We start from the raw sequence: 15,255 nt of genomic DNA, 5'->3' as shown, positions 1-15,255 counted from the left end.
GTTTCCCATAACTTGGTATATAGGTTTTCCTATATCCATGTGCTTTTGGAGGCTGCAAGAAAATGAAGCCTGAACTGGACAACATGCTCATTAAGGCATCCTGCAGGAATCTTTGTCACAGCTTTGGGAGAGACTGCCATCTTTCCCTGCATCTCCCATGTGCTGTGCAGTGCCTGTAACCAGAAAAATGGAGGGGACAGAAGGACAGGGAGGATATGGGGACAGGGGAATGGAGAAGATGAAATATGGAGGGGGTGGAGGGATGGAGGGTAAGGAGCAGAGGAGGAAGAAGAAATAGAAGGTGGCAAAGATGAAGAAGAGGAAGAGGTGGAGGAGAAAGGGGGTCCAGGAGGGGAGGACTCCACAGGACCAGGGCAAGTCCCAGCTGTGGCACAGTCCTGCTGCACTCCATCATTAGCAGCAGAAGGTGGCTTATTCATTTTAGGAGGTGGAAATGGACTGAGCAGCAAAGGGGGCTGAAGGGCACAGCAGACTTCAATGGCAGAAAACAGGTGGCTCAGCAGCAGAAAGACGCTAATTAATGAATTAACTCTGTACAGTATGCACTGACCAGGGTAAGCAGAGGAGGACTTGACAGAGTGACAATCCCACCAAGGAGTCCCCAGCTGGAGACTGCCACCTTTCTTTGGTGCCAGGTCCTTGAGTCAAACCACCACTGGTGCCTATGGCCACGGAAACAAGGAGGTCCAAGAAATTCAGGTGGGATTCTGGGTAAGGAGGAGAGCTGGGGATGCACATGCAGCCAGCCAGGTCACATCACTCAGCAAAGCCTGCCCCAACACTGGGGAGCTGGCAGGGACACCCCAGCAGGGCTGATGGGGCTCAGGGCACAGCTGTCATGGGGACACGCTGGTCTTGGGAACACAGGTGGGGAGGCGGGGCTGGGTTGGTGCTGGATCCTGTGGAGAGGCTTTTCATCTCTTGGCCCCTTTGCATCCTGAGAGCGTAGGTTTAAGGAAGACTGTCTTTGGTGAAAAATCATGATATTTAATACAAGCAAAACTCCTGCAGCTGCCTCCGCAAGATGCTGGGTCATATGTGGATTATTTTTCCCAGCCCTTTTCTACACATAAAGAGGCTAGAATTTAGTCACTATAAAAGCCAAAATCCAAACACGGCTGCAAAATATTGGGGTGTTTTAGAGAAGAGAAGAAAGCTTTGGGGTGGAAAGGATGCCTGGGATGCCTCCTCCCAGCCTGAGCCCTGGATTCTTTCATACAGTCACAGGGTGCAGGGGGGGAATGGGGCAGATCTGGGGGTGTCCAGAGGGGTAGGGTAACAAGTGTCAGTGGGATGGTGCCATCCAGCCATCTCAGCCCACAGCACCTCATCCCCCATGGCCCCTGGGGTGCCAGCTGAGCCACCTGGGAGCCTGGGACAAGCAGTTAAAATACAGAAATGTCAATTTAAATTAAAACATGTTTCATAAAGCAGAAAGATAAAACCTTCCCTGCAGAAAAATGAGACGAGAGATTTATGGGATACTGGGAGGACTGGTGTCCCCACTTCAGTGGGCTCAGGGTGGGGGCCTGGCTTGTCTTGTACTGTTGGCACTGTCAGGCACCCCAAGGCACTGCCACCTCCCCGTCCCAGCCATCACAGAGGCCAGAGCTGGGTCCACGATGAAATGTCAGCTCAACAATAAAATGTGCAGGAGCTACATTTTCTTCAGGCTAATAAACCTCCTGGGCAGCAGCAGAGATGCCTAGTTCAGAGCTACTCTCCCTCTCCAGCACCCCACTTGGCCCCTCCTCATCTTCCTTGGGGATACAGGGCCCATCTGACCCCATGCTCATTGTGCCAGCTCCTCACACAGAGGCTGCTGAGCACGGGCCCCAGCACCAGCGTGAGACATGGCTCCAGAGCTGTGTGTGCCACGGCAGGGAGTAAATCCTCTGCGTCCTGTCAAGGTAAAGTGACAAAACACTGGCCTGCAATGCAGGAACCGCAGTTATAACATGAGAAAATCAATGCAATATATTACCAGAGACATAAAGATGCTATTAATGCTTCAGCACAGAGCCCTCAGCTTTGCCTGCCATTGCAGGGCAGGTTTACATGAGGGCTCTGTGATTCCCATCTGGTGGCTCAGGTCACCCACATGCTGGGGCTCATTTCTGTGTTTATTCACTGACACCCCCACCCAGCAAAGCTTTCCTGCTCCCACACACTGACTCCTGGGCTTTGACCCTGCCAGGGGCCTGTGCTCCAGCTGGAGATGCAACCAGGACTTCTGGGGTGATGCATGGCCTCAGTGAATGCCCTTCTGAGGTGCAAGGACCCAGTGAGGCTGCAGCCCCAGGCCAGGCAGGTGCCAGCTCTCCTTCTAGGGATTCCAATGACTGTGTAGCTCTGCCATCCGCCCACCTGCACTCAGGTGCCTCCTGGAAAAGACTGAAGAGGATGACAAGCCCTGTGCACCACAGAGGTTCATGTCCTGTGAGGCCACAGGATGTGTATAAGGTGCAGCGCTCCCCTGGCACGGCAGCTGCCGGCAGAGAGCAGTCTGTGCCCCGGGGACATGGGTGCTGGGTAAGGAGGAGAGCTGGGGATGCACATGCAGCCAGCCAGGTCACATCACTCAGCAAAGCCTGCCCCAACACTGGGGAGCTGGCAGGGACACCCCAGCAGGGCTGATGGGGCTCAGGGCACAGCTGTCATGGGGACACGCTGGTCTTGGGAACACAGGTGGGGAGGCGGGGCTGGGTTGGTGCTGGATCCTGTGGAGAGGCTTTTCATCTCTTGGCCCCTTTGCATCCTGAGAACACGGATGCCACTCCCTGCAATTGACAGTTTGGATTATTACTGAGAAATTGAGTCAAGCCTCTTCTAATTGATTAATCAATAGTTTTAATTGAGTTGAGACTCCATAGTGGGTAGCTTCATTGCCCTCACCCCCCACCAAAAACCTGCTGGCCTCTGCCCAGGCTGGGATCCCAAAGCACAGGGAATTTCTGGGGCTCGCAGTTGCATGGGGCTGCAGAAGGCTGCTGCAGCAGTGACAGAGGAGTCGGACCATGCAGGACTCCCCCGGCACGGAGTAGGAGCCGCCAGGAACAAACTGAACACAAGGGACTGCAAAATGTCCACGGCTCACGGTACCCATTCTGTCAGCCACGGCACAGCCCCCGGCCATGGGCAGGACAGGACACGCACCCCACCCTGCGAGTGCGCCTGGGGACACAGAGCGCGGGGAATGGGGAGCGGGAGCGCGGGGCTGCCCGCGGCCACCGCCGGGGTCACACTCCTGCACGCCCGAGCCACGGCTCTGCAGGAGTGGAGATGAACATTTTATGCTAAGATATGCAGAGCATGGGACAAAAGGAGAGAGCGTTTCTCGCATAATGAGACGCTGTCAGATACAAGCTCCCCAGGAAACCAATTAAGAGGGCGCTTTGCGTGTGTCAGGCCAACACCTGGCAAAACCCCGTTTCCCAGAGCGGATTCCGGCCACGCGCCCCCAGCACGGCCCTGTCCCACGGAGCCTCTGGCGCAGCCGGGAGCCCCACGCGTGTCACGGGGCCGCTCACCCACGGCCGCGGGCACGTCCCGGAGTCCTCCACACGCCCGCAGGGCTGAGCCCAGCACCGGCCCAGCCGCTGGGGGCTCGCTGCGCTCCGCAGGAGGGCCGGGGCGGGCGGCGGTGCCCGGAGTGGCCGCGGGAGCACCGCCCAGGCCCGCCCCGCCCGCCATGGCGCTGCGCTTCTCCGCCAACCTCTCGTGGCTCTTTCCGGAGCTCCCGGCGCTACCGGCGCGGCTGGAAGCGGCGGCCGCCGCCGGGTTCGGAGCGGTGGAGGCGGCTTGGCCGGCGGGCTGTCCGGCCCAGGAGCTGCGGGCCGCGGCGGAGCGGGCGCGGGTGCGGATCGCGCTCCTCAACACCCCCCCCGGTACGGCCGCATTCCGCTGCTCCCCCATCTACGTGGGGTAGCGAGCACCCTCCGCCGACCCTGCCGCTCTCTCCCAGGGGACCAGGAGGCGGGCGAGCTGGGGCTGGCGGCCGTGCCCGGGCGGCAGGCAGCTTTCCGGCAGGGCCTGGAGGCGGCCGTGCACTACGCCAGGGCTGTGGGCTGCCCCAGGTAGGTGCGAGGCGGGACCCCCGCTCCGGCCCCGGCCCCGCGGCTGCCGGGGGCGCTTCCTCTGCCGCCCTCTTGCCCCAGCGCTGCCCCCGAGCGGAGCCTGCCCTTTGTTCTGCGGTGCCTCCCGCCGCCGTCACGGAGCCTCTCCCGGGCAGCATCTCCTGCTCGGCTGCGTTGGGCCGGAGCCAGCTCCGGACAGACCCCGCTGAGCGGGGCCGTGCTCTCGGCCTGTTCGCTGGGGGCGGACCCAGAGCTGCCAGGCACGAGCTGGACCCTGCCCTTCGCAGTAGAGGCTCTTGTTCCCACCCCCACACAACAGTTCCCCAGGATAATCCTCCCTTTTTCCTCCCCAACTGCACCAGTCGTTTCCACCAGGACACCACAACAGTTGCTTTATTGAGGGCCATGCTGACTCCAGCACAGCAGAGACACCGTAAAAGATGCAATTAGCCTGGCACAGCTCCCTTCAGAAAACCAACAGGGCCCTTTTATTCCACTTACTTTGCACCATTCTTTCCTGTTGCAACTCAGTCCAAAGCCCTGTGGAGGGCATGGGCTAGGCAGGCCAAAGGCTGCGCAGCACCATCTGCACACTGGTACAGGCACATTGAAAAGGTTTTTGTTTCTACCGTTCACCTTCCCCCAATGGTGGCTGAAGGTGGCCTGGCGCTTGAGCTCTTCATGGCAGGGCAGCCCAGTGTGGGGCACTGTCCCCTCCCTGCTCACAGCCACCAAGCAGTGACACCATGCGTGGCAGGCCCCTGGCAGAAGCAGCACGCCAGTTGCCCACATGCTGGATTGGGGTCCCCCAACAAGAAAGAGCCCAAGAAAGCTCCAGTGTCAGGGTGAAAGAGCTGAAAGCAGTTAACAAGAGGGAAGAAGCAAAGTCTGTGATTTGTCAGGCAAAGGTTCAAAGTCATCCCTCTGTGTATTGAGGTGGGATGGTGCATATTTGTGTCCTGGGTGGCAGCTTGCTGGCTGCTGTTGTGCCTCCTGCAGGAGATGGCTCTTCTTGCCCCCTTCTGTGTCTGCTCCCCCAGCCTGGCCCCCTTTTCCATCAGCAGAGGAAGGTGTATTAGATGAGGCCAGCAGCTTGGAGGTGCTGCCTGTGATTATCTCTCTGTGCCTGTAGGATTCATGTGATGGCCGGGCGGGTTCCCCTGGGCACAGACCGGGCTGCAGTGTCAAGTGAGATGGAAACCACCTTCATTGAGAATCTCAGATACACTGCTGACCTCCTGTCCCAGGTAGGTGGGGAATGGGTCTTGCTTTGTGTGTGAAGCTCTTAGGATACCCAAGATGGGGAATACCCCACCAGCATGGCATGGGGAAGTTATGCTTCCTGCTGCAGAGATGTCAGGATGCTCCACAGGGTGACATTGCTATGTTACAGGAAAACATGATTGGACTGTTGGAGCCTATTAACAACCGCATCACTGACCCTCGCTACTATCTGAACACCCCACACCAAGGTAAGGCAGACACCAAGAGTCTCCTTCAGAGGAGGAGAAGGATCTCCGAAGTCTGAAAGGCAGGAGGTTGCCTTACCAGGACGGAGATGCTGAGGGAGCACAGTTCCTAAAGGGGGTCCTGGGGCTTCTCTGCAAACTCTTTCACGCTGGGGGAAATGGTTTCTCATTTCTTGCCCCCTTAGCTGCTGCCATCCTGGAGAAAGTGGGACGGCCCAACCTGAAGCTGCAGCTGGTGAGTCAGCATTGAAGCTCTCTGTGAGGGAAACTCTCACAGGTCCACAAAACTGTTCTGGTGGCCATGGGCTTAATATCCCTTCTTGGGGACATTGGACAGGGACGATAGCACAGCTGTCCTTAACTGCTCACTGCTGAACAGCTGCACCCTCCATTTTCCTCTCTTGCCCCCAGGACCTTTTTCACTGCCAGATCATGGATGGCAATTTGTCACGCAATCTGGAGATGTACTTCCCACTCATCGGTAACACCCTGCACCCGCCCAGACCAACTCCACTGCAGCCACTGGGCAAGAGTGGCTTTGAGAGGGGGCCCTCCTACTCCAGGCTCTGCTGTAGCTGGCTGGGAGTGTGGGGCTGCTCTTGGATCTTGTCTCATAGCTAAAGAAGGCTGCAGGCAGAGCTGCCTTGGGCATGGCTTCTCCCCTTCCCTCCCTAGGTCATATCCAGATTGCACAGGTACCAGGGCGGCACGAGCCCGATAGCCCTGGGGAGTTGAACTTCCCCTACATCTTCGAGCTCCTGGAGTCCCTTGGCTACACTGGCTATGTGGGGTGCGAGTATGCTCCGAAGGGTGAGTAGGCCTGCAGGTGTGAGCCCCACGGGCAGGTCCAAGCACAGAGCAGCTGGCTGGGTACTGTGCAAACAGGTCCTGGGGGGTGCAGGGAGTGGGTGTCATCGCTACCTGGGGATGAGGGCTCTGTCCTTAACAGAAGCTGCTCCAGCTTCTCCAGCTGCAGCAGGAAACCTTGTCTGTCACTGCAGGAGACACCCTGGAAGGTTTGGGCTGGCTGCGATCCTACTGGGAAAGCCGAGGGCTGCAGCATGGTGGGACCAGCAAGGCAGCCAAGTAAAACTAGAAAACCATGAGAATAAAAGACAAAGCAATGGCTTAACAGAGCATGTGTCTTCTCTAGGACTAGGGGAGTGTGGTGGGTGGGATGATTTCCTAGAATGAAGTTAGGAGCATCTATGTCATTTCCCTTCCCCAGGCTCTACTGGGCCAGCCCAAACTGTTGGACCCTCATCTACACAAGTACCACCTGCAGCATGTTTGATTTAGTGATGGCTCAGGCACCACTGTAGGTGACTTCAGGTACACAGAAAACTTTCACTTCCAGGCTACAGGGGTGTCCAGGGAGAGGTTTCCAGTCTCCCCACTAAGGGGAGCATTCCAGCTGGTGCCTGAAGTTGTGGAAAGAACACTCTTGACTTCCAGGTACTGAAATTCTCAAGGCTGTTGCCAGTACCCAGCACTGACTCTGAAGCAGGGCTGCAAGTGAAGCAAGCAGTCCCCTCCCAGGCTGTCCAATCCAAGGTAACAGGCTGGGAGCTGCCTGTGCGTGGATATTCAAGGCTGACTGTCCTGCTGCTCCTGCTCTGGAGCAAGTGTAAGATTCCAGAGCAGCCAGGGCTGCTCTGCATCCTCTGCAGGCAGCTTTCCACAGCCTACAGTGACTGAGCAGGGATCTGGTTCAGTTTATTTCACAGATAGACCAACGGCTCAAATGTACACCTCTATAATACCTTCCTGTGATCCAGTTCACCTTTCCTGTCCCATTCATGCTCTCCCAAGGAAAGCAAAAGAAGCAGTTATCCTCACTGCCAGTCAGGCAGCCCTGCAGTCAGGAGTCTTTCCTCCTAAAGCAGAGCACTGCACAGTGCTACCCTGGGCAGAAGATGGTGCTGTGCATGCTCCTCAGTGCCTTCCCAGCAGGCAGAACTCACCTATGGATGCCAAAGCCACATCCCTGAGAGTTGTTCTGCTTCAGCCAGGCTGCAGCAGCCAAGTTCCTGCTCTGGCTGTTTGCTTCAGGGCCATTCAGTATCAAACCCACTGAAAACAGCACACAAGGGCTGTACCAGCCAGCCAGCGATGAGGTGCACATCCCCAGGCTCCTTGGGTCAGTAGCCATGTGTGCCACTGGCAGTGCTGCCTGCAGTGCCCATGCACAGGTGCCCCCAGAGACCTGTTCCTCCCCATGGTCACCAATGGTACGGCCGTGCCGAGTCGGAATACGCGTTGCTCCAGGACGTGGGTGCCAGTGCTAGAGCAGGCCCGTCCACAGGTTGAAGCAGGCGGTGTTGATGACTGACTCCAGGTGATGGTACGTGGACACAAGCTGTGGCAGAGGACTCTCACTGTTCTGGGGCTGCACTGGGAATGGCTCCCGGAAAACCACGGTGAGGCTCTGCCAAGAGGGAGGAGAGGGTCAGGGGACAGGATGCAGACAAGCGCTGTGCAGTCCCTAGCCCAGGTGTGTGGACACTTTTTTGGCAGTGTTTGGCAAATACTGGGAGTAGTCCCAAAATGCCCATGGTACCAAGCTAGCTCTTCCTGTGACTGAGCATGTTTGAGCCTCCTCCCAATTTTTCTGCTGGAAAATCAGTGTGAGGACTTGCCCACTCTGTTCCAGCTTTTATGCATCTGCAGTTATGCCAATCCTGGCAGCAACCACAGGAGAGGAGGGGATCCTACTGCCTCCACAGTACCAGGAGCTTCTAGGGAAATTAGAGGGAAAATTCTTCTTCTAAGGGAAAGAGTAGGAGTGCAACAAATGGGGAAGGGGAGGAGATTAAATGTAATAACCGCAATCCTAAAAATAAATGCTGCCTGCTCCGCTCGGACTAGTGACTGTATTGAAAAGGCAGGGCAAAGGCAGAGGGGAGAAGGGAGCAGGCAGAGGTTGCAGAAGCTGAAGCAGAATGAAAATGTGACTCAGTGCACTCGGATCAGCATCATGGAGGCAAGACACAGGGACAGGAGTTCTCCAGAATTGAAATACAGCACATCTGGTAGCCAGGGTCCCTTACAAACCGGTAAAGCTATGAGAAGAGCTGTGTGAGTACAAAACAGCGAATGTACCACCATCATTTAAGAGGGGAAAGGAAATTATTTGTGAGCCCAACTCCAGCAGCATGCAAGGCTTCAGAGCGGACTGGGGGAGACAGAACCATGAGGGAAATGCAGCTCAGTGTTACCAAAATGATGTGCTAATGCTAAAATTCTCTTTGATAAAGTAGTATTTCTAGACAATGGAATCATGGTACATCTTATCTGAGATTCAGGAAGGATTTGATGTAGTGTCACAGGGGAAATTTAGGTAAGCTGAAAAGATAGGAATTAACTCAAAAATTATAAAGGGAGAACATGGCAGCGCTGAAAAGGGAAATGGAGAGAGGTTGCAGATAGAGCTCCTTCAGGACAGGCTTTGGGGCTCACATTCCCTAGTACTTTAACAATTGTCTGGTACAAAGATGAGGAGTATGCTGATAAAAGTTGAGGCACTAATACAAAAGAGGATTGGGATAATGCAAAAAAACCCAGACCAAACCAAACAAACAAATAAACAAAACAACCCTGAGAGAGTTTTGAGAGGCTACAAGAATAGGATGAATGCTAAGCACAAAATACAATGTTATGAAAACAAAGGGTTTCTATTAAAAAATGAGTCACTGGGAGAGGGAATGGAGGGTCTGGGTTTATTTGGTTTATCATATCACAAGGTGACCACAAGGTGACACTATGACCATCAGGTGGCAGGAAGCACTGAGCAGCCTTCCAACAAACACTGTCTCTTCTGTCTCCCCTACCTGCTTTTCAGATGGAGCATGATTTATTTTATACAACATCAGTTACTCTGCAGTCTCTGCAGAAGCCTTATTGTGGACTGAAGCCTCCTGTAGATCCCCTGCTCTCACATGGAGCTGCATTCCCTGTGACCCATCCTGTACCCTGGTTCAGTGAAGGCAAAGGCCCCTGGCAGGCTTGCTGGGACCCTGACAGTGCAGGTCCCCTTCCTTTCTGCCCAGGTAGGAGCAGCCCACAGCACTGGTGACCCTTCCCAGCCAGACCCAGTGTGATCTGACTTTGGACTGAATACAGAAGGTCTGCTTAGCCTGGATAGAGAGACAGCTAAGAAAATGATCCAAAAGCAATCCTGTGAAGGAAAAGAGGATCAAGTGCTCACTGTTTTCTAATACAAGAACAAAGGGGCATCACATGGAAAGAACAGCAAAAACTTCAAAAATAAGCCAAGGAACTTCTTCACCTAGACTGCAACTGCCTCATGGAGCTGCAAGTCAGCGGAAATCATGGATGCCAGAAATTAACAAAAGGAAAGAAAGCTGTGGAAGGGCTATTAAATAAATGCAAAGGCCACTTCTAGCTCAGGATGGGCCTAAGCTACAGGTCTTCAGATGCTGGGACAATATTTTGGAGAAGCATTACAGGCTTCTTGACCTGGTTGTGTTCTCATGCACACCTGCCCTTGGCCACCACTGGATCAATCTAGACAGATTCCTGGCCTGAGCCAACATAGCTGTTGTTCTGTTGCCAAGAACTCACCGTTTTTCCTGAATGAGAATCAAGAAACACAAGAACAAAGCAATCTGTGAACTTCTGGTTGAGCACAACCTGTCAGGAGAGTCATAGAGCATGTTAGAAAGGAGCCAGTACAGAACCCAGGACAGGGACACAGGGACAGAGGCTGCAGGTGGACAATGGGCTGTGTCTTACCAGATACTGGGTGCCAGTTTCAGCATTGTGGAAGTGCCGACAGCTCTGGGGAAAGCGGCTCAACAGCACCTTGATGAGGCTCTGGTACCAGGAGACTGTCATGGTGAGGAAGCATTCCTGAAGACATAGAAAAGGCCTGATCTTCAGCCTCCCTCTAGCCACAGCACCAGCAGCCATAATGCTACAGCTGCCTTCAGACCCGAAATCAGATGCAACCCTCCCAGCCCACTGAGGATGCTGACCGAGGGCTGTTCACTCTCTATAGACAGATCAATGCAGTCTTCCCCTTCCCATGCCAGCTAGGAGCTGTGTTCCTGCCTCTACCTTCGCAGCAAGCACAAAGAGATGTGCATTGCAGGCCCCTTCACCTGGCACCCCACTCCACCCCCAGAGCAGAACAGCAGCTGCTGTGCACTGTGCACCCATCCCTGCTGCTCACCAGCTGGGGGTCGACATCTGCAATGGATTTCCCATGCACGGCATCGAGCAGCTCCTCCAGCTCCACCAGCGAGAGCTTGCCCAGCTTCAGCTTGTCAGAAGCCAGAGGCTCCAGAAGGAAGAGGCGCTTCCAGAGGTTGTCCCTGCGGCAGTGGCACTTAGCCAGCTGCACCATGCTGCTGAGCTGCTTCTGGGCTGAGGCCACCTCAGAGGCCAGCAAGGGGAAGAGCGGAGAGGTGTAGAAGAGCCCTGGCCCCAGTTTGACCTGCGTGCCCCCCGCGTAGAACTCGCTGCTGTCCTCCACGTCCTGCCACAGCTCCCGCTCTGCCGATGGCTGCCGGTCCAGGCTCGGCTCTGGCTCCACTGCCTCCCAGGCTGCCCGGCCTACCACAGGCTCCAGCACTTCCCGCTGCAAGCGCGGCAGCTTCTTGAAGCGTCGCATGTCAGCCGTGAGCCGTGGAAAGAGCTCCCGCTGGCTTGTCATGATGACGTAGAAACGCAACCTGGGAGCAAGGAGACACTGTTGACCTGGGAAGGGCTGCTCCCCTCTCAGCTGCACTGCAAATGAACCAGAGGCTCCTCTATCCCTGCCAGAAAGGGTGCTTCTCTGCCCAGGTTCTCACAATGATCCTTCCCAGACACCAACAACTCCGCCTATGCTATTCCAGACAGAACCAGTCCCTCTCAGAGCCCTCCTCCCCAGCCAGGAAGCTTTGCTGTCACTGGTGCCCAATGCTCACCGGAGCATGCGTCTCTCTGCCTCACTCTGCTCCTCAAATGGTGCCGCACTGTGACAAACCAGGAGGGACACATCAAAGTCATCATGATGACGCAGACCTTCAGAGTCCTTATAGGAGCCCGAGCTGGGATAAAAAAGCACATCAGTATGAAGGAAGCCTCACTTCGTTCTCCCAGGGCTCCTGATCCCAACAGAACAGTTGGACATGGGGAATTCCACACAGCAGGACTCCTCAGAAGTGCCACAGGAAATGTCAAATGCACCTGCACACATACACCCTGTTGGCCATCTCAGAAGTACTGGCCAGAACTGCTGCCTGGCACTGTATAGAACAGTCAGCTTTGCTGGCACCTTGGGGCAATGTCCCCAGGACTGGCAGGTTGCCACCAACCTCCAGCAGCTCCAAGAACTTGCAGCAGATGCACTCACCTGTTCCAAATAGAGACCAGTGCATATTCGTTCTGCTCTGTGCCTGGTGTTCCCTTCTTGCTGTCGTTGCCCGTGGCTGGCCGGGCCATGCGCAGGGGTTTCATGTGGTAGGTGTTGGCATGGTCAGCAATGTAGTTGTACAGCTGGTGCGCAGTGATCATATTGGTGGGCAGGGCCAGCGTGCCTAGTGGAAAAATACACTGCTATCAAAGGTGGCAGTCTGTGCCTCTTACCTGGGTCCAGCAGTGTCTTCCCATCTACTCCAGGAGACAGAGCAACCAACCTGCCCCTACCACAACAGGGCAACAAGGACTTTCCTTGGAGCTCAGCCCCTCCCATCACCCTCACCCTGTCATATTCCTGAATACTCCAAAGGTTTATTTGTAAAGGACTTTTGCCGAGTTATGTGCTGGTGATCAATCCCAGACTGATCATATATCGACCTATATACCTTGGAAAACATGATTACGGCCAAATTTGGGGATGTCAGGGTGATGGGCAATGAAATCCTCCAGGAAGCTGGTGAGATGGTAGCCTTGGCGGAGAGTCATGTGGGAGCCCAGCAGATACTGGTGGACTATGCGCAAGTGGAAGTCGTAGCTGAATGAATGCACGTGCATGAGGTCCCGCACCTTGTCACACTCCTCCGTGAAGAGCATAGACAGCTGTGGAGGGACAGAGAGTCAAGGCAGGAGTGTTACCAGGCACCTCACACCCTCCTGCAAAGCCCTGCTCACAAGGCATGGCACAGCCAGTGCAGCTGTCCCAGCATCAGAGCAGGATGCAGCCTCATATCACTGCCCTGTGCACGTGCAAGCTTTCCAGGAAAGGCTCAGTAAATCTGCAGACAAAGTCCTGGAAAGCTCTAAGCTTAGGAGAGACACTCCTGGCATATCTAAGATAAAGCCTTGCTACAGAGCTCCCTTGGAAAGGACAGTATGGTCATGCATGCCTCCTGTCTCAGACAGCCTGGGGCTGGCCAGCCTCTGCACAGACACCCAGTGCCCTTGGGAACCGGCAGGAGACACCCTGACCCTACAAAGGAGAAGGGAGCAGGCAGCCTCACAGTGCTGTAGAGCTAGGCACAGAGGTACAAAGGAACCTTTCTGGTGCAGAAAATAACTTCTCCTCTAGCAAAGGGCAGGAATTATGTTCACAGATCCCTGTTCCCATTCCACTTCCTTCTTCGTTCCAAGGGAAACAGAGAGCCATGCACTGACTCTCCTTGGAGCAGGGATCTTTGCCAAAATTGCTCCTATTCCTCCCCAGTCTGCTCTGTCTTGCTCCCCAAGCTAGGACAAGAGTCATCCTCTTGTCAAGCCTTGCACCCCCTTTTGCTGCAATCCAGCTCTGCTCAAGCAGCGCCATGGAGGGCACGTGGCTGCAGAAGGCTCTGCGAGGCTCTGCTTTTCCATGAGGAAGGAGCAGAGCTCTCTAGAACTTGCTGTGCCTGAAATCCCCACTATGTTCCAGAGATCACTCCTCCCCATGAAGCATCCCTTGAGGAGCACCAGCTGTGCCTGCAAAGCCATTACCTGAGAGTTCACGGACTGGCCCATGGGGATGCGCGAGCACTCCAGCGCGTATTGCTTCACACAGAAATAACAGCCCTGGAAGAGAGAGCAGAGAGCATGTGAGCAGAGCAGAGCACAGCACAGCCTTGGGGGTTTCCAGGGAAGGAGCACAGCCCTCACACTTCATGCTTGGGCTGGGGCCCAGACACTCTCACCCCACGTTCTGTCTCACCTTGTCTGAACCAAGCTAGACCAGCCAACATGTGGCTGAGCACAGAGCACCCAAACTGGTGCTGAACTCTTCATTATCCTTCCCCAGGCAACTCTTACTGCTCTGAGACCTGCACAATCCTCTCTGGTTGATCCCACGGAAGAAACAGGACAGACCACGGAAGAAACAGGACAGACAAATGAAGAATCACATGTCCCTGCTGCACTCCTCATCACTCCCTTTGTCACCTCTGAAGACTGTACCTGAAGATCCCTGAGAGATATGCTCTGTTTCTTGTTCTTACCTGGAAGGCCAACTCCATGAGCACAATCCCACCTGGAAGGGCTCTCTGTAGATGGTAGGTGGCAACAGCAGGGCTTGTGCTCTGTCAAGAGAAGGACAAAGCTGAAGAGGCTCTCTGGCACACAAAAGGTGTGAAGCTGCCACAAGGCTCTGTGGCAGAAGCAGAAATAGAGGGGCCTCATCAAGTGAGCAATCTCACAGGAGAGAAGAGAGGAGATATGGCAGAGCTGACAGTGGAAAGAATCCTAACAAACCTAATAAACAGCCTTTGAGAGAACATACCAGGCACATTGATCCCTTCACCTCCTGCTTGCTCAGGACAGGGTGTCTCTTAAGAGTGTGGGACGCTGTGAGCCAAGGAACAACAGTGTCCATGGAACCTCGCTCCCTGCTGTGGTGTCCTCAAACCATTGTGCCTGCCTGATACAGCAGCTATCAGAGACATCCTGTCACAATTCAGAATTTAGCTGCCAGCAAATTCATTTGCTTCCTCTTAACTTGCTCAGCAGATTGCTCTCTTCTCATTTTATCTGCATGGTGTTGTCTTATCCACAGTCCTGCAGTAACATCAGCCAAAGGCAGGTGCCAATTAAGTGTCAGAAAAGAGTGAGTAAATGCTACGTGCTCCCATCATCCCTGGGTGATTCCATAAGCCATGGGTAGTTAGACAGAGACTCCAACAGATTCCTCTTCCAGGTACTTACTTATTCTGTCTTGTAAGCTCATATTCACAAGACTCATGTGTTCACAAAAACTGCTTCTCAAAGAAACACTCTCCTTAGTTTCAAACTGACTCCAAATACTTTCATTTGATGGTCTCTAGGTGTTGTATTGAATAAAATAGGAAACGGTCAATCCCTTTCCAGGTTAGCTGCAATATTGTAGAGCTCCAACTTGTTCCTCCCTAGCTGCCACTTCTTTATACATGAGGAACCTCAGCCTGCTCTCACAGTAGAGTCATTCCAGGCTTATCTTTTCTAACCTCTTTAACTTCCATATTCATCTCACTATAACTAAAGATCCTTCTGCCCTAGAGTTGCCCTTAACCATGGATGCTAGAGGTTCTCTGACAAGTAATCCTTCAGAATCTCACCCCAAAGCAGCTATCCTTGCCCTAGGTCATCTTGTTCCTCTTCTGAGCCCTTCCAAGTTGTTATCAGTCTTAATATTTGCCCTGGTTCCACCAAATGTCAGAAAAGGGCTCTGAGGCCCTTGTAGGAAGACATGCAGGAGGACAAAGGCATCTCATCATACCCAAACTCTCAAAGATGGTGCTGGTCCAGACAGGCTAGCTTTGATG

The 15,255-nt window shown here is 54.3% G+C and overlaps 2 protein-coding genes across 8 annotated transcripts in view; one reads left to right on the top strand and one right to left on the bottom strand.

Moving 5' to 3' along the window:
- Positions 1-3,635: 3,635 nt before the first annotated feature.
- On the top strand, positions 3,636-6,695 carry HYI (hydroxypyruvate isomerase (putative)). The gene is made up of 8 exons (XM_058842166.1): positions 3,636-3,908; positions 3,986-4,097; positions 5,230-5,344; positions 5,491-5,569; positions 5,752-5,801; positions 5,978-6,047; positions 6,242-6,376; positions 6,568-6,695. The coding sequence occupies exons 1-8, from the start codon at positions 3,713-3,715 to the stop codon at positions 6,654-6,656; spliced, it is 846 nt and encodes a 281-aa protein (XP_058698149.1). The 5' UTR covers positions 3,636-3,712; the 3' UTR covers positions 6,657-6,695.
- Positions 6,696-7,261: 566 nt separating this feature from the next.
- Positions 7,262-15,255, bottom strand: part of SZT2 (SZT2 subunit of KICSTOR complex) — a 54,181-nt gene continuing 46,187 nt past the window's right edge. For all 7 annotated transcript variants that reach the window (XM_058842159.1, XM_058842161.1, XM_058842160.1 and 4 more), the window contains 9 exons: positions 13,957-14,037; positions 13,463-13,537; positions 12,379-12,592; positions 11,928-12,111; positions 11,500-11,622; positions 10,761-11,262; positions 10,322-10,438; positions 10,151-10,219; positions 7,262-7,994 (listed from right to left, as the gene is read on the bottom strand). In XM_058842159.1, coding sequence (XP_058698142.1) covers positions 7,851-7,994; positions 10,151-10,219; positions 10,322-10,438; positions 10,761-11,262; positions 11,500-11,622; positions 11,928-12,111; positions 12,379-12,592; positions 13,463-13,537; positions 13,957-14,037 — 1,509 coding nt within the window. In that variant the 3' untranslated portion in view covers positions 7,262-7,850. The remainder of the gene's footprint in view (positions 7,995-10,150; positions 10,220-10,321; positions 10,439-10,760; positions 11,263-11,499; positions 11,623-11,927; positions 12,112-12,378; positions 12,593-13,462; positions 13,538-13,956; positions 14,038-15,255) is intronic.

The sequence above is a fragment of the Poecile atricapillus genome, chromosome 7, assembly GCF_030490865.1.
Source record: "Poecile atricapillus isolate bPoeAtr1 chromosome 7, bPoeAtr1.hap1, whole genome shotgun sequence".
Lineage (NCBI taxonomy): Eukaryota > Metazoa > Chordata > Aves > Passeriformes > Paridae > Poecile > Poecile atricapillus.
This window is presented reverse-complemented; position numbering and strand designations above follow the sequence as displayed.

Coding starts and splice junctions, on each gene's coding strand:
- HYI (XM_058842166.1), top strand. CDS start 3,713: ATGGCGCTGCGCTTCTCCGCCAACCTCTCGTGGCTCTTTCCGGAGCTC. Junction 5,802..5,977: donor CCAACCTGAAGCTGCAGCTG/GTGAGTCAGCAT, acceptor TCTTGCCCCCAG/GACCTTTTTCACTGCCAGAT. Junction 6,048..6,241: donor GATGTACTTCCCACTCATCG/GTAACACCCTGC, acceptor TTCCCTCCCTAG/GTCATATCCAGATTGCACAG.